This window comes from Haliaeetus leucocephalus, unplaced genomic scaffold (genome assembly GCF_000737465.1).
Source record: "Haliaeetus leucocephalus isolate CR32 unplaced genomic scaffold, Haliaeetus_leucocephalus-4.0 Scaffold0, whole genome shotgun sequence".
NCBI lineage: Eukaryota > Metazoa > Chordata > Aves > Accipitriformes > Accipitridae > Haliaeetus > Haliaeetus leucocephalus.
In genome coordinates, this window is record NW_010972436.1 from 29316 (window position 1) to 45950 (window position 16635).

The window sequence follows — 16635 nt, forward strand, 5'->3', positions numbered from 1 at the left end:
GGGTATGCTGTGCTGCAAAGGGCATTTTTGAGGGGCCTGTGGTGAAACCCAGAGCTGCTGTCCTGCAGGTACAGATGCCGCAACCGGTGAGTAAGGGCGGGCCAGGGCAGGAGGCAACACTAGAAAAGCACTGGAAAGGTCACCTTGGCCCAAGCCTGCACAAGAAGGCTTTTCTCTTTCATTGAATCTTTTTTTTCTTAGTCTGATTTTAAATGGCATAATTCCTCCCACAAAAGCATGAAAAAGGAATCACTTCCTGCAGACACATGAAATGCTAGGAGGGTTTTGATGATATATTTCTAAGCCTCGTGAAGACCTTTAGGCCAGCTCAGACTGCGTGACGCATAAACTTGACAGAGCAGATGCACGGGAGACACTAGTTCAGATTTTTTTCTTGAAAAGTATTTGGTCACACAACGTAGAGACACCACGCGGAGCTCCGCCCTACAGCCCACGCCTCTGGAGGCCCAGCACTAACATCAGGCGATTCCAGCTCTGTCCTTAGCACCCGGCACACAAGGGGTCGGGCAGATCATAGCACCCGGGCATCCCGCGAAGTAAGCGGGCCACCTGGGGACGACCTGTACCCGCGCAAAAATTCCTCTCACATTCGTAGTGAGGACCCGGGCGTCACCCCGGATCGTTATTTTCCTTACTCATAAGTTTAAGGCATAACTAACTCGCCTTCGCCCCGCAGGGAGAATCCTCAGCGTTAGCTGCCGCGGTCAGGGCGAGCAGCTCCCCACGCCGCCCACGCTAGTTTTCCGTTGCCCTGACTGTTCTACCCCGTCTCTTTCCCTTCCTTGCCACGTAACGGCTGCCAGGGGCCGAATCGGAACGGGACATACCGGGGCCCGTATGTAAATGAGGTGCGCGGGCGCCGCTGGGGGTTGTGGGACGCCCTCCCCGCCCCACCCCCGCGCGCGCGCACTCGGGCGGGACCGGGGGAACGGACTGCCTTACTTCTGGAGGCGGGGCGAGGAGCGGAAGCACTATGATGTCATGTCCGGGTCTTGCTCGCTGCGTCTTATCGTTGGGCCCCGCGACAAGATGGCGGACCTCTCTCTGGACGAGCTCATACGGAAACGCGGTGTGACGGTGAAAGGGAGGTAAGCGGTCGGGAGAGCAGCGCCCCGGACCCGGCGGCCTCCGGTGGTTCCTCTGGTCTCCCTCCTGGTCGCTCCGCTCCGGAGGCTGCGGGCCGCAGCCTGCCTCAGCGCGGCCCGGCCCTATTCCCCACTCTCGCCTTCCCATTGGCTTAGGCGTCGCTCTGCGGGGCCGCGCCTTTGATGCAGATTGGTGGTGGTGGCCGTCGCTCAGGGCTAGGGCCGGGGTGGGGGTCTGTGCCCCCGCCTCACCCCCCTGTGCCTGGCTTTGCCCCGTGGGCTCTGGCCCCGGCAGGGTAGGCCGACCCACCGCCTATCCCCTTCTCTTCTCGGGCCCTTCTCGTTTCTCCCGAGATTCCTGGCACAGCCCATCGCTTCGCTAGTGCCTCTGACCTGCGCCTTCCCCGATACCTCCTGCTTCTCCCCGCCGATTAACCCAGTGGTGCTCCCCAAGCCGGGATCAGCAGGGCCTGGGCGCCTCCGGGCTGCCCTCTGTCTGCGGCAGGAGCTGCTGCTGGGCTGCAGCTCTTCGTCAGTCAGTGGCCTGGGGGTGCCCAGTCCCCCCGCAGCTCCCAGAAGCGGTGGGTTGATGAGCGGCATGGTGCATTGTGGGATAGCCGTGGGAGGTGTAGTTGTGCCACGGGGAGCCGTAGCTGTAGCAAAGCTGATCGGGATCCGCACAGGTGAGGCTTCGGGCTGCAGTGGCTTCATCGAAATTGCTGCCTGGCCCTTGGAAATTGTAGTCTCTGTAGCATCGTTAAGGATACCCGGGCAGATTGTTTGAAACCCTCGTGGGGATGTGGAGTGTGTTACATATTAGCTACAAGACTGGATACTTTCTTTGTAGGGCAGATGTCTGCAGTGTAAGCTGGGCCATTTACTCCAGTGCAGCTGTTGGCAGTTCTTATGTGGCTTCTCCTTTGGTAGCTTTTCATCTTCCCTTTTGCCGTAGTCTCTTGATGTTTCTGAAGATCTTGTCCATTAATTTCTCCCCATCTGTGTTAGCTAAGTGTGCTCCTTTTTGTTGTTGTTGTTGTTTTGTTGGTGGTGGGTTTTTTTTATTTAATGGTCATTGGGGAATTGTAGGTTTTAATTCTGAATGTCTGCACTTGTATGTCTAGAGTAGTATTTCAAAAGTTATCTGCTAATGTATGCTAGCAAAACACTCAAACACATATTTAAATCCTGGTCTAGACAAGGCCTTGGCTTTGTGCTTTCATTCATATTATCCTGCGTATTTGGAACAGTCTTGTGCTGCTTAATATGGCAAGCACCTCCTTTCTCGTTTTTGAAATCCTTTCTTAACTCTCATTTCTTCCAGGAATTCTTCCTGCTTGCATTTGCTGAACAGTAATCACTCTGCAGCACTGTAAGAATTTCTGTGCCTTGCATTTCTCTGTCATGTTTAGCTCATTTTATAAGATTTTTGAGGTAGCTAATTTGACTCTGTGAAAGCTGGATAAACTGAATAAACTTAAATCATTATATCCATGCTGTTCAGTAGTCTAGATGAAATAACAGAAAAATCTTCACCTGTAAAATGTACTAATCCACAAAATATTCAAGCCAGAACTTGGAGTTCTGGAAAGTGAATTAGATGTTTGAGATCCCCTTTTATTTTAGATGGCACAAAATGCCTAAACAGTCTGAGGAAAAGAGTTGCTTATAGGATAAACACAAGTCTTCAGAGATGGTGTAAACTTCAGTACAGAGTTTCCTAACCGATTTCATTAGTTTGTGTCATTAACAGCTTTAACTAATTCTGGCTTAAATGCTGATACATGTATTTCTGGTTTTACTTTGACCTCTTTTATGCTTATTAAAAAGAACCACTCACTAAGCCCTTTGCAGCGCTCTAACTGAAAGCTTTCAACATAGCTAAATTAATGCTTTTTTAAATTGCAAGGGAAGTCTTGTTATGTGGCTGTTGCTTTATGGGTACTGTTAGTCTTTTGTATTATTCTGGATATGTTTTAATAAATGGTCTTAATACTGCTGTTTCTTCTAGCTAGTGTGCTTTGGTTGTATGAGAGAGCAGCCATAGGATCCTTAGCTAGGTAACAAAATTCTAGATATCTACGTTTAGACTTTATAATACTGGACAATACATTTCAGAAAGCAGATGAACGCTGTAGCCATCTGTAGCTTATTTTGAATTTTAAAAAGCGAACAGCAAGAGTATTTTTTTAGTACTTGGACTTTAAAATTTCTCTTACCACTTTGTCATGTTTAAAAAAAAAAAAAGGGGGGGAAGAAACCCAATAGAAAAAAGAAAACCTTAAAAAATACTTAGAGGAGGAACTGTATTAAAAAATTAGACAAGCTGTTTCCTTTTAGGGGAGATTTTGAAAAAGTGAATCGGACCTGTAACAAGAAGCTAGTTTCAGCTTTTACTACATAATGGGCTGCTTCTTAGTAATACTTGTGTACAAGTACAAATGCTGTCCTTTCTGTCAGCTGTTATCTTTCTGCACCCAGTATTGTAGTGATGATGTGCTTAAAAAGTAAAGGCCATGGAGCACAGCAGTTCTGTTAGTAGATTAAAGAAGAGGCAGTGATGTTAAAAAGTAATCTGACTGATAAGTATTCTTGCTGGTAGTTAATCAACTTTGAAACCGGTGGCTTTGAACTGAGATTGGTACTGGTGCTTCTACATCCTAAAATCCAAGCCTCTACACTCCCACAAATCTGAACTTGCTGCCCAGAATTCTTGAAATCACGTGTAGTTCCATGTTTCCTTTGTATCAAGACATATTATTTTATTACAGAAGATGCTCTGTCCTAAAGCTAGAAAGTCTGTTTCTGTTCCTCTTTGTCTTCAAAGGTTTCCCCAAAGTACCTAAGTTGTTGATGAATTTTGTTTAAATGCAGTATGTACTTAGCACAGCTGAAGTCAGACCCTTTACTTAAGTTTGTAAATGTGAGCTTAAGGATGGATTTTAGAAATTGGTTCCTTAGCTCTTTATGTAGAAAGTAAAATCCAGCATAAAACAGCTTAGTAGCTCTACTGTTGTATTTGGACATCTAACCTGAGTGGATTTCTGTGCAGTAATAATGAGCTTTTGTTTACAGCAACACCAATACTTTTGTTGATACTGTATCACATCTTATAATGCCTGAAACTTTTTTTTCCTCTCCCTCCCCACCCCCCCAGGCTTAACACAAGGCCAGTGTTTGGAGGTGTAAGATCTCGCATTGGGATCCAGCAAAATCTTCTAAATAGATCATCACCAACTGTCAGCTTCCAGCGGACATTTGATGCCCGTCAGAAGATAGGACTCACTGATGCCCGACACAAACTGGGGGTTAAAGATGCCCGTGAAAAACTGATTCAAAAGGACGCTCGGTTCAAAATCAAAGGGAAGGTGCAGGATGCTCGAGAGATGTTGAATTCCCGTAAGCAGCAAAGCGTTGCTGCCGAAAAGGTGACCAAAGTGGTGGATGCCAGAGAGAAGATCAGCTTAAAAAGGAGCGCTCCAGCTGCTGTTAGCCCAGCTATGGCGACAGTAAATCCAGCCATGAAAATCACCAAAACTATCCAAGTAGGTCAAGTAAACCACCTCTGAGCCCCTCAGTTGTTCTACAGCAGTCCAGTAGAAATGATAATACATGACTATGTTCACATGTTTACAACAGAAGCGATTGTGATTCAGTTCAGTCCAGCCTGTAGGGCAGGAGATAGAGCCTTTTGGGTGTCCTTGCAGCTGCTTCGGACTTTTTGTAGAATCACAGCTTTCATTTAAATTTTCACTTGAATTTTGGGCCCAATAAAGACTAAAGCAGCACTCCTATCTGTCAACATTATAGTTGTCTCAAATGGTTAAGTAGTCTCTTTCACATCTAAATACAAAGAAAACGTGTGCATTTTTTGTCATTCTTGCACCACCCCTCTTTGCAAGTCTGATGTGGATTGTCCTGATAACTGGTTTATCCTAGTGGTGGGGTAACAGTTTAGAATATAGGGCTATGTTAGTATCTAAGAATATCTAAAATTCAATGAGCCCATCTACAGTTTCTCTGTTTCTACTTGTCTGGTTTTCAGGAAAGCCCTGGCTTCCAGGGAGTTGCGCGATTACATGATGCATTCCTGCTGAGGCTCAAGATTTATTTCAATTGCAATATAATTAGTTGGTCACCCTAACCTGCTGATTACCTATGACGATTTCCTAATTTCACTTTGCTGTGTGCACAGTAACTTGATCTTAGCGAATTTCTCAGAGGAACAACTACTGTTGAACTATGTGTGTGTTAGGTCCAGTGGATAGAGTCGGAAGTTTCCAGATTGTCAGGATTGTTGTTCGAGGAGTGGCTTTGTTCCTCATCTCTACAAGCATGTAACTGAAGTTCCTAGCCTACCTGTTTCATTTTCCTCCTCCCAAAGATAAACAGTGTGCTTACACATACCCAGAAAATCTCTTATTCTCATCAGTTTGAAAGCCTAGATGAGTCTGCTTTCTGTTCACCTGTGGGTTTTGCTCAAGACTATCAAACATGTTTCTTTTGTAAATTAGCCTAGGAAATTTCCCATTACTCTGCAGGTTTATTGCCAGGCTGACCTAAGAAAGAAAGGGCTCTTGGTGGCAGTAAGAAAGGCTAATTGCAGAGCAACAGAGCAGTCTGTTTGGTAGTCTTTAATTAGCAGGATAATTAGTACTCATGCTGTCCTTCTAAGCCAAATCGCCACTATCAGCCATTAGGAGTTGAACATTTTCTACAAAGTTTCTAGGAGTTAAAGTAGTTTCCAGAGACTTGGTACAGTACCAATTTACTCTGACTCTCTTTTTTTTATGACTTGGTCTGACCTATAGTACTTTCTGTTTGTTAGACAACATAGTGCAAGAAAAAATATTGCAGAATATAATGGTGATTAAGACTGTAGGCAAAACCATGTACATGAGCAATTATCTAATTATTTTTTTAAAGATTTACAGCAAAATTCCAAACTGCCCTCCTCTCTTCCCAAATGTGAGAGCAGAATCAAGGTAAAGTATCTTGATCTGAGATGCAGCACACAGCCCTAATGTCCTGTACTGTGGTCTTTTTTTCTCATAAAGGAACGAAAAAAGTCTTTGAAATCCAAAGAATTTCCATAGCTCTGCTGGTGTTTCTGTAGGACAGATACCCTTGTTTCCAAATTGATTAGCGAATTGAAACATGAGGGTGCTATAGTGTAAGTTACAGTCTAGAGAAAATGCAAATCTGAAGATTTTACTGCCTTTATGGAGTATTTTTGTAAGAAGACCCATCCTTTCTGTAGTGGACAGCTTCCAGCTTTTTCAAAAACCCAAAGGGCATTTTTGAGGGAGTTGCTGCTTGATTTCAGTTGTTGATTAATACAGCTGTATTCCCTGACCACTTCTGTTATGATTTCCTGGGTTCAGGGGATAACAGGCTGCTACCATGTGCATCATTTTATTCCACTACAGCTTATTCCAGCTCTAGTGTGAAGGGACAGTATATACTTCTCCTTTGAAATGTAACTGAACTAAATTGTGTTGTGTCCCAACTTGTTGAGTTTGATGGAAATAGGTATCTTTGGTTCTCTGTAGCGTGAAAGAAGAGAAGCTTGCTTACTGATTTACCCCATTCATGGTTTTGTATTGGCAGAAATGTAGATCTAGTCAGTGCTGGCAGGGCTGGAGTTAAGTCCTGTTCCTACTAATCTTGGACTAAAACTCAGTCTGAATCAGTTCCTCTGCGTGACCTTAGGTTTTAATTTCTTTGATTAAGTGAAGCTATCTCATACTTAACATATTACAGGAAACATAGACATTATCTAATAGCATATTGTGGTAACATAGTTCAAGAGCAGGAGAGTGAGTTTCATTTAAGTGGTCTCAGGGTATCAACTAACAGCTCTGATCTTCTGAAATGGGGATCTGGTGCACTGTAGCATTTAATGGTTTGGTTCTTTCTCTCTAACTGTAGCAGAAGGCTGCAGTTCCTGGACAGTCTCATCCAGCAGGAATGAGGATCAATGTCGTGAACAACCATACACACAAACAGGTGTGTGCCTGCTCTGTGCTCTTTGTTTGTTACCGTTGGGGGGGAAGGAAGGTGTCCATAAACATTGGTAGGTGCAAAGAAAACTTTAAGTAGGAAAGAAAAGTGTTTGGAAGTTCTCTAACAGCTTAGCTCCATATTCTTGCGTGGTTAAAATATTTTAGTGGTAATTGAGGTTTTCATTTAGTCTAATTGATCTCAATTCTTTCTGTGTTATATGAATGCAAAGTAGGTATGCCCAGTTTTTATCTGTATGTGCTAATGTTTTTTTTCTCCTAGAAACTGTGACCTTTAGGTCTGATGTCTTTCTGTAAATTTCTCAGTGACACCACATCAGATCAAGTTGGTGGTTGTTTTGATTCACCATCCTGCCAGCCTCTTCAGAGAATGGATATGATTGTACATGGTCAAATGTTCTGCAGTGAGGTGGGAGAGGGTACAACCTTCCTGTGAAATCCCAGCTGTGGGTCCCTGCTGGAAACCTGATAGTGAATGATGTTAAATGGTATTCTGATGTGCTTTCAATGTTGCCATGTCCCTTGTCAAGCAGGCTTTGAGGAAAACCCTAGAATTCATGCTGTCTCTTCTGGGACCAATTTTAAAGGCCTTTGTCACAGCCCTCAGCCATTCAGCCACCTTACCACCCTGGGTGCTTTCAGAGAGGAATTACACGTTTTTATTACTTATTTTGTGTGTGTGTGTGTATACATAAAGCATTACATGAAGTGTTGGAAAACTGATGTTCACAATATCATGTCCTGGGGTTTTTTTGGCCTCAACTGTGGTAACTTTAGCTATTTGTGTATGTTACCTCTACATTGACCTGCTGCCCTCACTTATCCCAGATGCTGTCACTTAAGGAAGTGTCTTCATTATTCTGACCTCATCACTGTAAGCCTTGATTCCATTTCACTTGTCTGAAGTCCATTGTCCTGATGGCTAGTGGTTTTCCCATTTTTTTCCTTTTCTGCACAATTCTCCTCTGTTCTAATATCCCTTTTGTTTTTTTCCTTCATAGCATTTCCTTCATTTCTGTGACTGGAACAACTTTCCTGTTTGTAAACCAGAATCTTGCTGACCGTGAAAACTCACTTATTTTGCAAGCTCTCATTGCTAATCCCTCCATTTTTCTTTACCTTTCTACTGAATTAATGGGAAGCTGTTTTGAGTTGTGATTTATGTTCTGGGCAGTGCCATGTGTGTATAGACTTTTTCTTAGCATTATTTAGAGTCTATGAAAAAATATTTTTGTAGAAGTCCACCTCAGTATTTTAAGGCAGAGCTATGAGTGTTAAGTTGAACTGGGAAATTAATTATTCATTCAGTAAACCTCCTAGTGCAGTGTCTTCTAGTGCCAGATGGATATGTGCTGTGCTGAGGAGAGCAGGCTATTCAAAAGGAACGTTTGGTTCAGATGTATTTGGCAAGCATCTGCTTAATTTAAAAAATAAATAAATAAAAAATAAAAAAATCATATGCACAGTCTTCAACTTTAAAGGTAGCAGGGTGCTAAAAAGTCAGACACTGAGGCTTTATTCCATTAATGTGGTTTCATCAGTCCTGATGAGGTCTAGGGATTAGAGAAATCTGTGTGGTTTCAATACACCCAGGGAAACAGCTTTACCATGGCATTTCTGGAAAAGAAGTTTGATAGTTTTTACACTGATGTTTTGAAATGGACTTGCGTACCTTCAGCTCTCTGTCCCCAAGCTGCAAGGACAGGTGTAAAGTCCAATGTAGTCATGTTCGTTACCTGAAGAAGGCTGAAGACAGGAGAAAACTGCTTATTTTGGAAATGATGTCTAGATTAAATCTACCTGCTTGTAAACTATTACCTTGCTTCTCTTCAGGGTCTGTATGACATGGAAGATGACGATGAAAGTGTTTCTCCCCTTACTAGCAAACAGATGAAAATCACCACCACAAACAGTTTCTTGCACAATGCGGTAAGGGATTATCTGAACCGTCCCTACCATGCTATGCTCACGTTGGGTAGACACATGGGCTGTGGCTTTACAGGGCTTATGTTCTTTTGAAGTATGTAAACAATGCTTTCTCCTGAAATGTTTGCTTCCCACCCTTCCCTTTGTGCCAATGCTTCTAGTGTTATTTTTGGGACGCAGTCCTTTTAGGCTAACTGTGGTTTTATAGGCCTTTTGCAGCCAGAATTTGTGCTTTCTCCCTTGCTGGCAGGTTGCTGCATGTTAGCTCTTGGACTTTCTTCTTGTTGGGGAGGTTCTTTGAACCTATCCTGTTATTGTTTGAGCAAGCAAGGAAGGGAAGCTTTCTGCTGTTTCTAGAGACTGGACATCAAAGCAGGAAATCTCTTGCCATGCAAAATCTTAATTCACAGCTTGTTGGGCAGTACTCATGCTCTGGAGAAGATGGAATTTCAACACAGACAAATGCAAGGTCCTGCTCTTGGGATGGGATAACCCTCTGCAACTTAAGCTGAGAACTGGCTGGCTAAAAAGCAGCTTTGTAGGAAAGAGCCTGGGGGTCCTGCTGAGTGATATACTGAGTTAGCAGTGCATCCTTCCAGCAACGAAGGCCAATTGTAGATTGTATGTTAGTAAGACCATAGCCAGCAAATCAAGGAATATAAGTATTCCCATCTGTTTGGCATTTTGAGAATGCACCTGGAATTCTGTGCCTATTTTGGGGCTCTGTGATACAAGAACGACACTGACAGACTAGAACCAGTACAACAGAGTGGTCAGAGGGGTGCAGCGCATGATATGTGAGGAGAGGATGAGAGAGCAGTCAGTGTCTTTTAAGGCTGAGAAGAGAAGGCTGTAGTGAGATCTGTCCACTCTCACTGCCTAATACGTGGTCATAGAAAAGGCAAGAACAGGTCCATTTCAGGAGTAAACCGGGAGAAGATGAACCAACAAATGTGTTGCAGGAAAAGAAATTCTAGTTGGATGGAAGGGGCAGGGGGTGGAAGTTGTGCAGTTCTCAGGATATTGATCAGCATCTGGCACAGGGACCCAGAGAGGTTGTGAAATCGCCATTCTCAGATATTCAGAGTTTAACTGAATAAGGCCCTGAGCCAACCTCATACGTCTTTGAAGTTAACCCTGTTTCAGACATGGGGGTTGGACATAGTTTAGCTCTAAATTATTCTGTGGTTCTGAAAAAGCAAATGCATGTAGTTTTACCATCACATAGGCAGTCTAGTGCAATGATTATCCCATGGGTTTTTTTTCTTATGTGGGTATTCAGAATGGAGCTCCTGGCCATTTGTGATCCTTAAAAACACCCTTATGTGTTTGTTGTTGTTGTTTGGTTTTTTTAGTAGTAAACGTGTTATCTCTTGTTCATGGCAGCTACCAAGCACAATTTTCAGTCTGACTTTTAAACTCGGGTAGTTCCAACTAGAAAGGTTACACTCCATGTCTTTCTGTGCCCTAGCTTTGTGTTTCTGAAGAAGTACTGCTGTTTGTACTAGGGCAGCTCAATCTTATTGTTAATGAGCAATCTTTGTGAACACTTTGTAAAGTACTTGAAAATCTTTGGATAAAAGGAGCTTTTCAAATTCAAATCACACTGGTGAAGTTCATTTAAGAAGAATATGAAACTAAAAAGTCCTCGTTAGTGAGGGAAGTGCTCTTTTGGGATAAGAGTATCTTTTTTTGTTTATGCCCAGAAACCTTAGTTGATTTTTGTCTCAAAGCTGGAAGTCTCCAGCACTGTAGTGGTTTTGACACTGGGAAGGACGTGCGGTTCTTAATGCATGCTAGTAATACTCTTCTGTTGTTGGTGCTTGAAAAGAGGGATGACTTTTGTAGCCTGCAGCTCTTGAAGATACTTTTTTCTTTCTTCCTGTAGACTGGGCTGAGTGGCAATAAATTCGCTCTGTCCAAGACTGTTCCCCTGACTAAAGTGGTCCAGAACGATACATACACAGCTCCACCTGCACCTCCCTCTCCTATGCGGACAAAAGCCTTGACAAACATGTCCCGGACCTTAGTGACAAAGGAGGAGCCTCCAAAAGAACCGGCACCTGTTGAGGTGAGCTCAGGGAAGTGGCAGATGCTTTTTATAAAAAGTCTCTGAAACATCTGAAACTTGCTATTCATTGGTCATGTGAGCAGCTCCTTTCTGCCTGCCCTCCACCATTATTTCTGGGACTCCATCAAGCTTATTCTGATAACTGCAACTCATGTCCCAAGAATATGAAATCTGTTTAAACATCCTTTTCTTCAGAGTTTATTGAGAGACTGGGAATTCTCAGCTAGTGCATCTTGCTTCTCTCAACTTTTCTCTCTAGCATGTGAGCACAAGGTCCACATGTTACAGGGAGGTGGCAGTTGTTGTTTGGACACTCCTTGGTGGCTTCCATGTCCCTAGGAATAGTGTTTTAACACTACTAGATATGTTGTCTTTTGTTTGCTCCTGTTAGCAAGGAGAATAACAGGATTCTTCCAAATACAGCTTCTTGCTGTACACACATGACCTCTCAGGCAATTTGTAGACAACCTGCTGGAATTGCTTTGCCAAACTGCCTGATGTTGGGTACAGGTAACCCACCAGGTGTTCCCAGGCATGCTGAGTTCAGCATGCTCTTGAGGGGCTGGAGCCATATTTTGTGGTTTGCTGGCTGGTGTAGAGCGCAGCAGAGACGGGTGCTTAAAAGTGTGGACATGACCAGAGAGTACTGTGTATGTATGTGGATTAAGTTAGTGTTATACTTGGGAATGAAAGAGCAAAGTTACTTCAGAGAAATTAGCATGGAAAAGGGGCTCCTTTTCACCATCAGATGAGCTGGGCTTTTGTAAGCATTGATACTTCCCATTATTAGCTGTAGCTCTCTCCTTTGTGTGTGTACAGACTTTCCCAGGCACCCCTTTAGTGACTTTTTTCTTAATGCTTTCTCTGCTGTGCCATCTTGCCTGCTGCATTTCTGACCTTTTTTGTGATGCATTTGTTTGTGTTGGCAGCTGGTGTTCAGTCCTTTGGAAGGCACAAAGATGACCGTAAACAATCTGCATCCTCGAGTCACAGAGGAAGACATTGTTGTGAGTGTTGCTTACTGCCAAACTGTGGATGAGTGACACTTCCTTCCCTTATCCTACCTCTTTTGATAAATCAGTTGATCTATGGTGAATGCAATGAAGAGGGCTATGACATGGGTTTGCTTTCCTAGCAAAAACTCTGAGGGTTCCTGATTGTTTTGGATTTTGTTTGCTTTTTTTAAAAAAGCATATGCTTAAGAAGATGGGACAAAATCCCATTTCTAGGGTATACTGAGATACCTGACATCATTTAGAAGAGTTCATGCCAAGTAATGCTTGGTGTTCTCCTTGAACTTATGCCCCTATCCAAATTATCTAGGTGCTTCCATTCTCAGCAGGCTGAGAATGAGCCTGGTCTTCATGTGTGACAAATGTTTAGAGTACTGGCCTTGAACTTTGCTGCTTGTGCAACCTGTATTACTAATGCCAAGTACTCATACCATAGCAAACACAGTAAGACAAGTGTCAAGAGTCTGCCATGTGTTTACTAAGCAGGATGGATGGTGCAATTAGGAAACTAAACCTTTCTCACTCGGTGTCTTTGGTTGAAGTGGCACCTTTTAATGTGACCATGGTCATGAAAAACTCTCTGCCCTCAGGAGCTATTCTGTGTGTGTGGTGCTCTGAAGCGAGCCCGGCTGGTGCACCCTGGAGTGGCTGAGGTAGTGTTTGTGAAGAAAGAAGATGCTATCACAGCATATAAGAAATACAACAACAGGTGCTTAGATGGTAAGTTTGAGGCGAGAGTTGCATTTAGGATAGATAAATCAGTGATGACTTTTCCACCTCAGCAGAGAGTTTAAAAGCATCTCAGATGCTCATAAGCTACCAAAAGAGAGGAAATGCCAGAAAATCAGTTCAAGAGCTAGACTACGTAATACGATCCTATGTAACTAGCTGAATATATGCACAGTTTAAGTGAAATTGGGGGGGGGGGGGGGAACCAACATTTTCTTAGAAAGAGAATGCTCAAAGCTAGAGGCAGGGTCTGGTGAGTCCGCTGGTTTAACTTTGAGATAAAATTTCTTTTGTTTCTAATCCAGTGCCAAGAGCTAGAAAGTCCTTAGGAAGGCTTTACCCTGCTGATGGAATAGCTGTTTGCAAAGTACAAGTAAAACTAGTATTTGCGAAAGTCTCAAGGCATAATCAGAAACATTTTGAATTGGACTTGTAAAACTATTAGTATCAGCTAATTTTTAATCTGGATCCACCTGCAGCGTTGTTATAGACTGAAATTAGCTGTTAATTTTTAGCTAGAAATAGATGATTTTTCTTTCTCTAGATGCGTGACATGTTATGAATGTCAGATGAGGAACAGACAGCTGAGAATGGGTGCTTCTCTTGTATCTCTGCTAAGGGTTTTGTACCTATATGTAACTTCTTAATTAGTTCTTCATATTGTACTGAGTGTTTCAGTGGCTCTTCCATTGCTGTGATTTTGCAACAAAAGATATATCAGCTGTTCTTTCTCATGTTTCCCCAGCATGTGGAACTCTGTTGCTTGCACTGTTCTGTGATATTTCTGGGGTCTTACCTTGCCACAGTTCTGATAGAAGGACTTTTATTGTGCTTTTGTTTAGGTCAACCAATGAAATGCAATCTTCATATGAATGGGAATGTCATCACCTCAGACCAGCCTATATTGCTGTAAGTGTCCTTTGGGTGGGGGGAAGAACCAAATATGTTTGCAGGTTCTGTTTTTGAACAGAACCTGAGGGAAGGGAAACTGTTGGCAAATTGTTGTCCCATGAATATTTTCCTTCTCTTCCTCTCTGTGGCGCTCTGTGTTGAGCTGAGTGCAATATAGCTGGACTCCATTGTGTTCCCAGCCCTGAGGTTCAAAATGAGTCTGAGATGAGGAAGTTTTCTTGTGAGGAAAGCATATTTAAAACCTTTACCTCTAATATTGGTAAGGGGGCAACACCGATAACAGTAAATGCAGACATAGTGTTAAATTTTATTTCATAATGAGAGGTTAAATACTGCTTTTTTTTTTTTTTTTAAATCCTCCAGCCGATTGAGTGACACCCCTTCAGTGAAGAAGGAAGGGGAACCACGCCGGTCAAGTGCAAGTGCCGCCTCAAATCCCCCAGCTGAAGTGGACCCTGACACTATCTTGAAGGCACTCTTCAAATCCTCAGGGGTCTCTGCCTCTGTGCAGCCCACAGAATTCAAAATTAAACTCTGAGTAGGGGGAGCAAGCAGTGGACTGGAAAACTCAAATTTAAGTTGGGGAATGAGAAAAGTGCAGGAGTGCAGATGTTATTTGCATTTGCCTGCCTTGAAATTTTTTGTTTTCTATGATTGATACTTTACTGTACAATAGTGTTTCCTCTTGTGTGTGTACTTTCTGTTTTCATAGTTGGAGTTTTCTTCCATGATTTTTTTCCAAAAGGATTAACCTCCCCCTTCTGCCACTAATGTATTACCAAACATATACCATGTAACTCCCTCCTTTACTCCAAAGCCCCTAGTGGCCATTAAAAGTGCACATAGACTTCAAGGGAAGGAGTGGTGATCTCCTTCTCTTTTCTTCTGACTGACCTTTAACTAAAAGGTGCATCCCCTTGATTATTAACAGGTGAGAATACCACATTGTTTCTGAAATTGCACTGCTGGGTACAAAGTCAGGTGTGGCTCCATGCAGGAAGCACCATCTTGCATCTTTGACTTGTATGCATTTGGTGGCATACTACTTCACTCTGGCTGTTGGACATTTTTCTGCTCAGCAGCTGTGACAGAGAAGTGTGAAAAACTGAGCTTCCACTGTGTATACCAGCCAATGGAAGGCATCAGGCAAAATGAACATAGGCACAAGTGCACCACCGATTGTGCTGTGGGAGGGATGCTTCAACTCTGGTAATGCAAAGAGGTAGGGGTCAGTGGGAGAGGCTCTGGCACTTGTGCAATGACTATATTAGCCATGTAGGGTTAGGCTCAGTTGCTCTCTTCTTTCTGGATTGAAAAATAAGAACCAGTCTTGTGCTCGGAGGTAGAGGAAATCCAAGTGTTTCACTCCCATCAGACTGTATTGCATCCTCCTGCTGATGCAGGGACATTAATTTTTTTTCTTACCTTAACTTACCCAGTCTATAAAAAGGAAGGAGCTGGGGCCTTTTTCAGATACCAATACCTAGGAAGCAGTCTTCTCTTGTGCCTGAGAACTCACTTCTTTTGAGAGAGGTCATTTGGGCAATGTTTGGCTGCTGTGCGGCCATGCTGCTTGCATGTGTGGATTTGGATGATGATTGTTGTGCTTTGTGGCTTCAGGGAGAGGTTTTGGAGAGGAGAGTAGTTAGCACTCTGTAAGGAACGCAGAGGAGAGGAGTGTTAAGTCCCATGCAGAGCAGCAAGGATGTGCCTTGGGCCAGTGAGCATCTGCAACAAGCCACAAGCCACTAGGTGGCACTTCCAATACTTCCTATGTTCATAAAGCGTTATTGCCATCAGTATTTGAAGTCCCAGTAGCTCCATTCGTTTGTATTTGTTCAGATTGTATTGTAAGAGAGAAAGCTAAGAGCCACTTCCAGACTCTGGCTGGGGTTTGAACTTGATCCTTCTAACTAGGAGACTAACCTAATCCATACTGTTCAGCTCTGCTGAACTTTAATGGACTCTCTATAACCATTGTAGGTCCAGATTCCATTTCTTGGTCAACCCTGTGTTTCTTTTGCTTTCTTGTTCTGTATTAACTCTTTGCTCTATCTAGCTCGTGCAGACCATTCCTCTATCTCACTGTATCCTTTTTAGCCATGAAAGTAACTGAGGACTTGGCAGGACTTGTTTTCTGGAGTACTCTCTTTGGTTTGGAAGCCACCACCACCATTATTGGTAGGGTGCTTCATGTGAACAGCAGATGTTTGTAGGGGAAGAGACCCAAGATAGCTATTGTTCTCCTTTTTTAGATTGCCCATCAAACACCTGTGTTTTATTAAAAAAAAAAAAAATTGGGGGGGAGGGGGAGGAAATATCAGGGGTTGGAGAAGATATTGTATTATCTGTTTCTGAATAAACGTTTGTTATACAGAGTGGATTCTAAGCCTTTGTAGATGCTGTGAAGCAACTAAAGATAGGTGCAGTTGTTCCAAACATTGAATCAAGCATGCTTTTAGAAGAATATAGAAACTTCAAAACTGATAATGTGATGAAGAGCAAGAGGAGTATATGGATGAGGAGAGAATTGATGCTTTTAAGCCTTTTAATCATCAAAATTAGAAGCTGATTCTTGCTACTAAGTGGGAGCAATTTGTGTCCCCACCTAGTTTCAATTCTGTTGTCAGGCAGTTATTGACAGCCTAGTAATTTGAAAACTACTTTAAAAAAACAAAACAAAAAAACAAAAACAAAACCACAGCTGTGAAATCAGGGTACCTGTTCTAGGTGAAGTAGGGTACTTATCAGCTAGATAGGCTGTGGAAATGTGAAGACACATGTATTGTGAGTGCATATCTGGTCTCTTTTGAAAGAATGGGGAGATTCAAGCTTTTTTTTATTATTAATATATTCAT

General features: G+C 43.0%; 1 protein-coding gene across 2 annotated transcripts; it reads left to right on the forward strand.

Annotated features, from left to right (window-relative positions):
• The first annotated feature begins 1010 nt into the window (after nt 1–1010).
• Nucleotides 1011–14635, forward strand: POLDIP3 (polymerase (DNA-directed), delta interacting protein 3). Of its 2 annotated transcripts, XM_010565111.1 has the most exons (9): nt 1011–1109; nt 4261–4648; nt 7035–7112; nt 8960–9055; nt 10941–11123; nt 12053–12130; nt 12727–12856; nt 13708–13774; nt 14141–14635. In XM_010565111.1, the coding sequence occupies exons 1-9, from the start codon at nt 1051–1053 to the stop codon at nt 14313–14315; spliced, it is 1254 nt and encodes a 417-aa protein (XP_010563413.1). In that variant the 5' UTR covers nt 1011–1050; the 3' UTR covers nt 14316–14635. The 2 variants fall into 2 exon arrangements, with proteins under 2 accessions (XP_010563413.1, XP_010571558.1); XM_010573256.1 differs by lacking the exon at nt 7035–7112.
• Nucleotides 14636–16635: the final 2000 nt, after the last annotated feature.

Excerpts from the sequence above, each read along its gene's own strand:
- POLDIP3 (XM_010565111.1), top strand. The coding sequence starts at position 1,051 with ATGGCGGACCTCTCTCTGGACGAGCTCATACGGAAACGCGGTGTGACG. Across the intron at positions 12,857-13,707 it reads CAACAACAGGTGCTTAGATG|GTCAACCAATGAAATGCAAT; the intron begins GTAAGTTTGAGG and ends GCTTTTGTTTAG. Across the intron at positions 13,775-14,140 it reads TCAGACCAGCCTATATTGCT|CCGATTGAGTGACACCCCTT; the intron begins GTAAGTGTCCTT and ends TAAATCCTCCAG.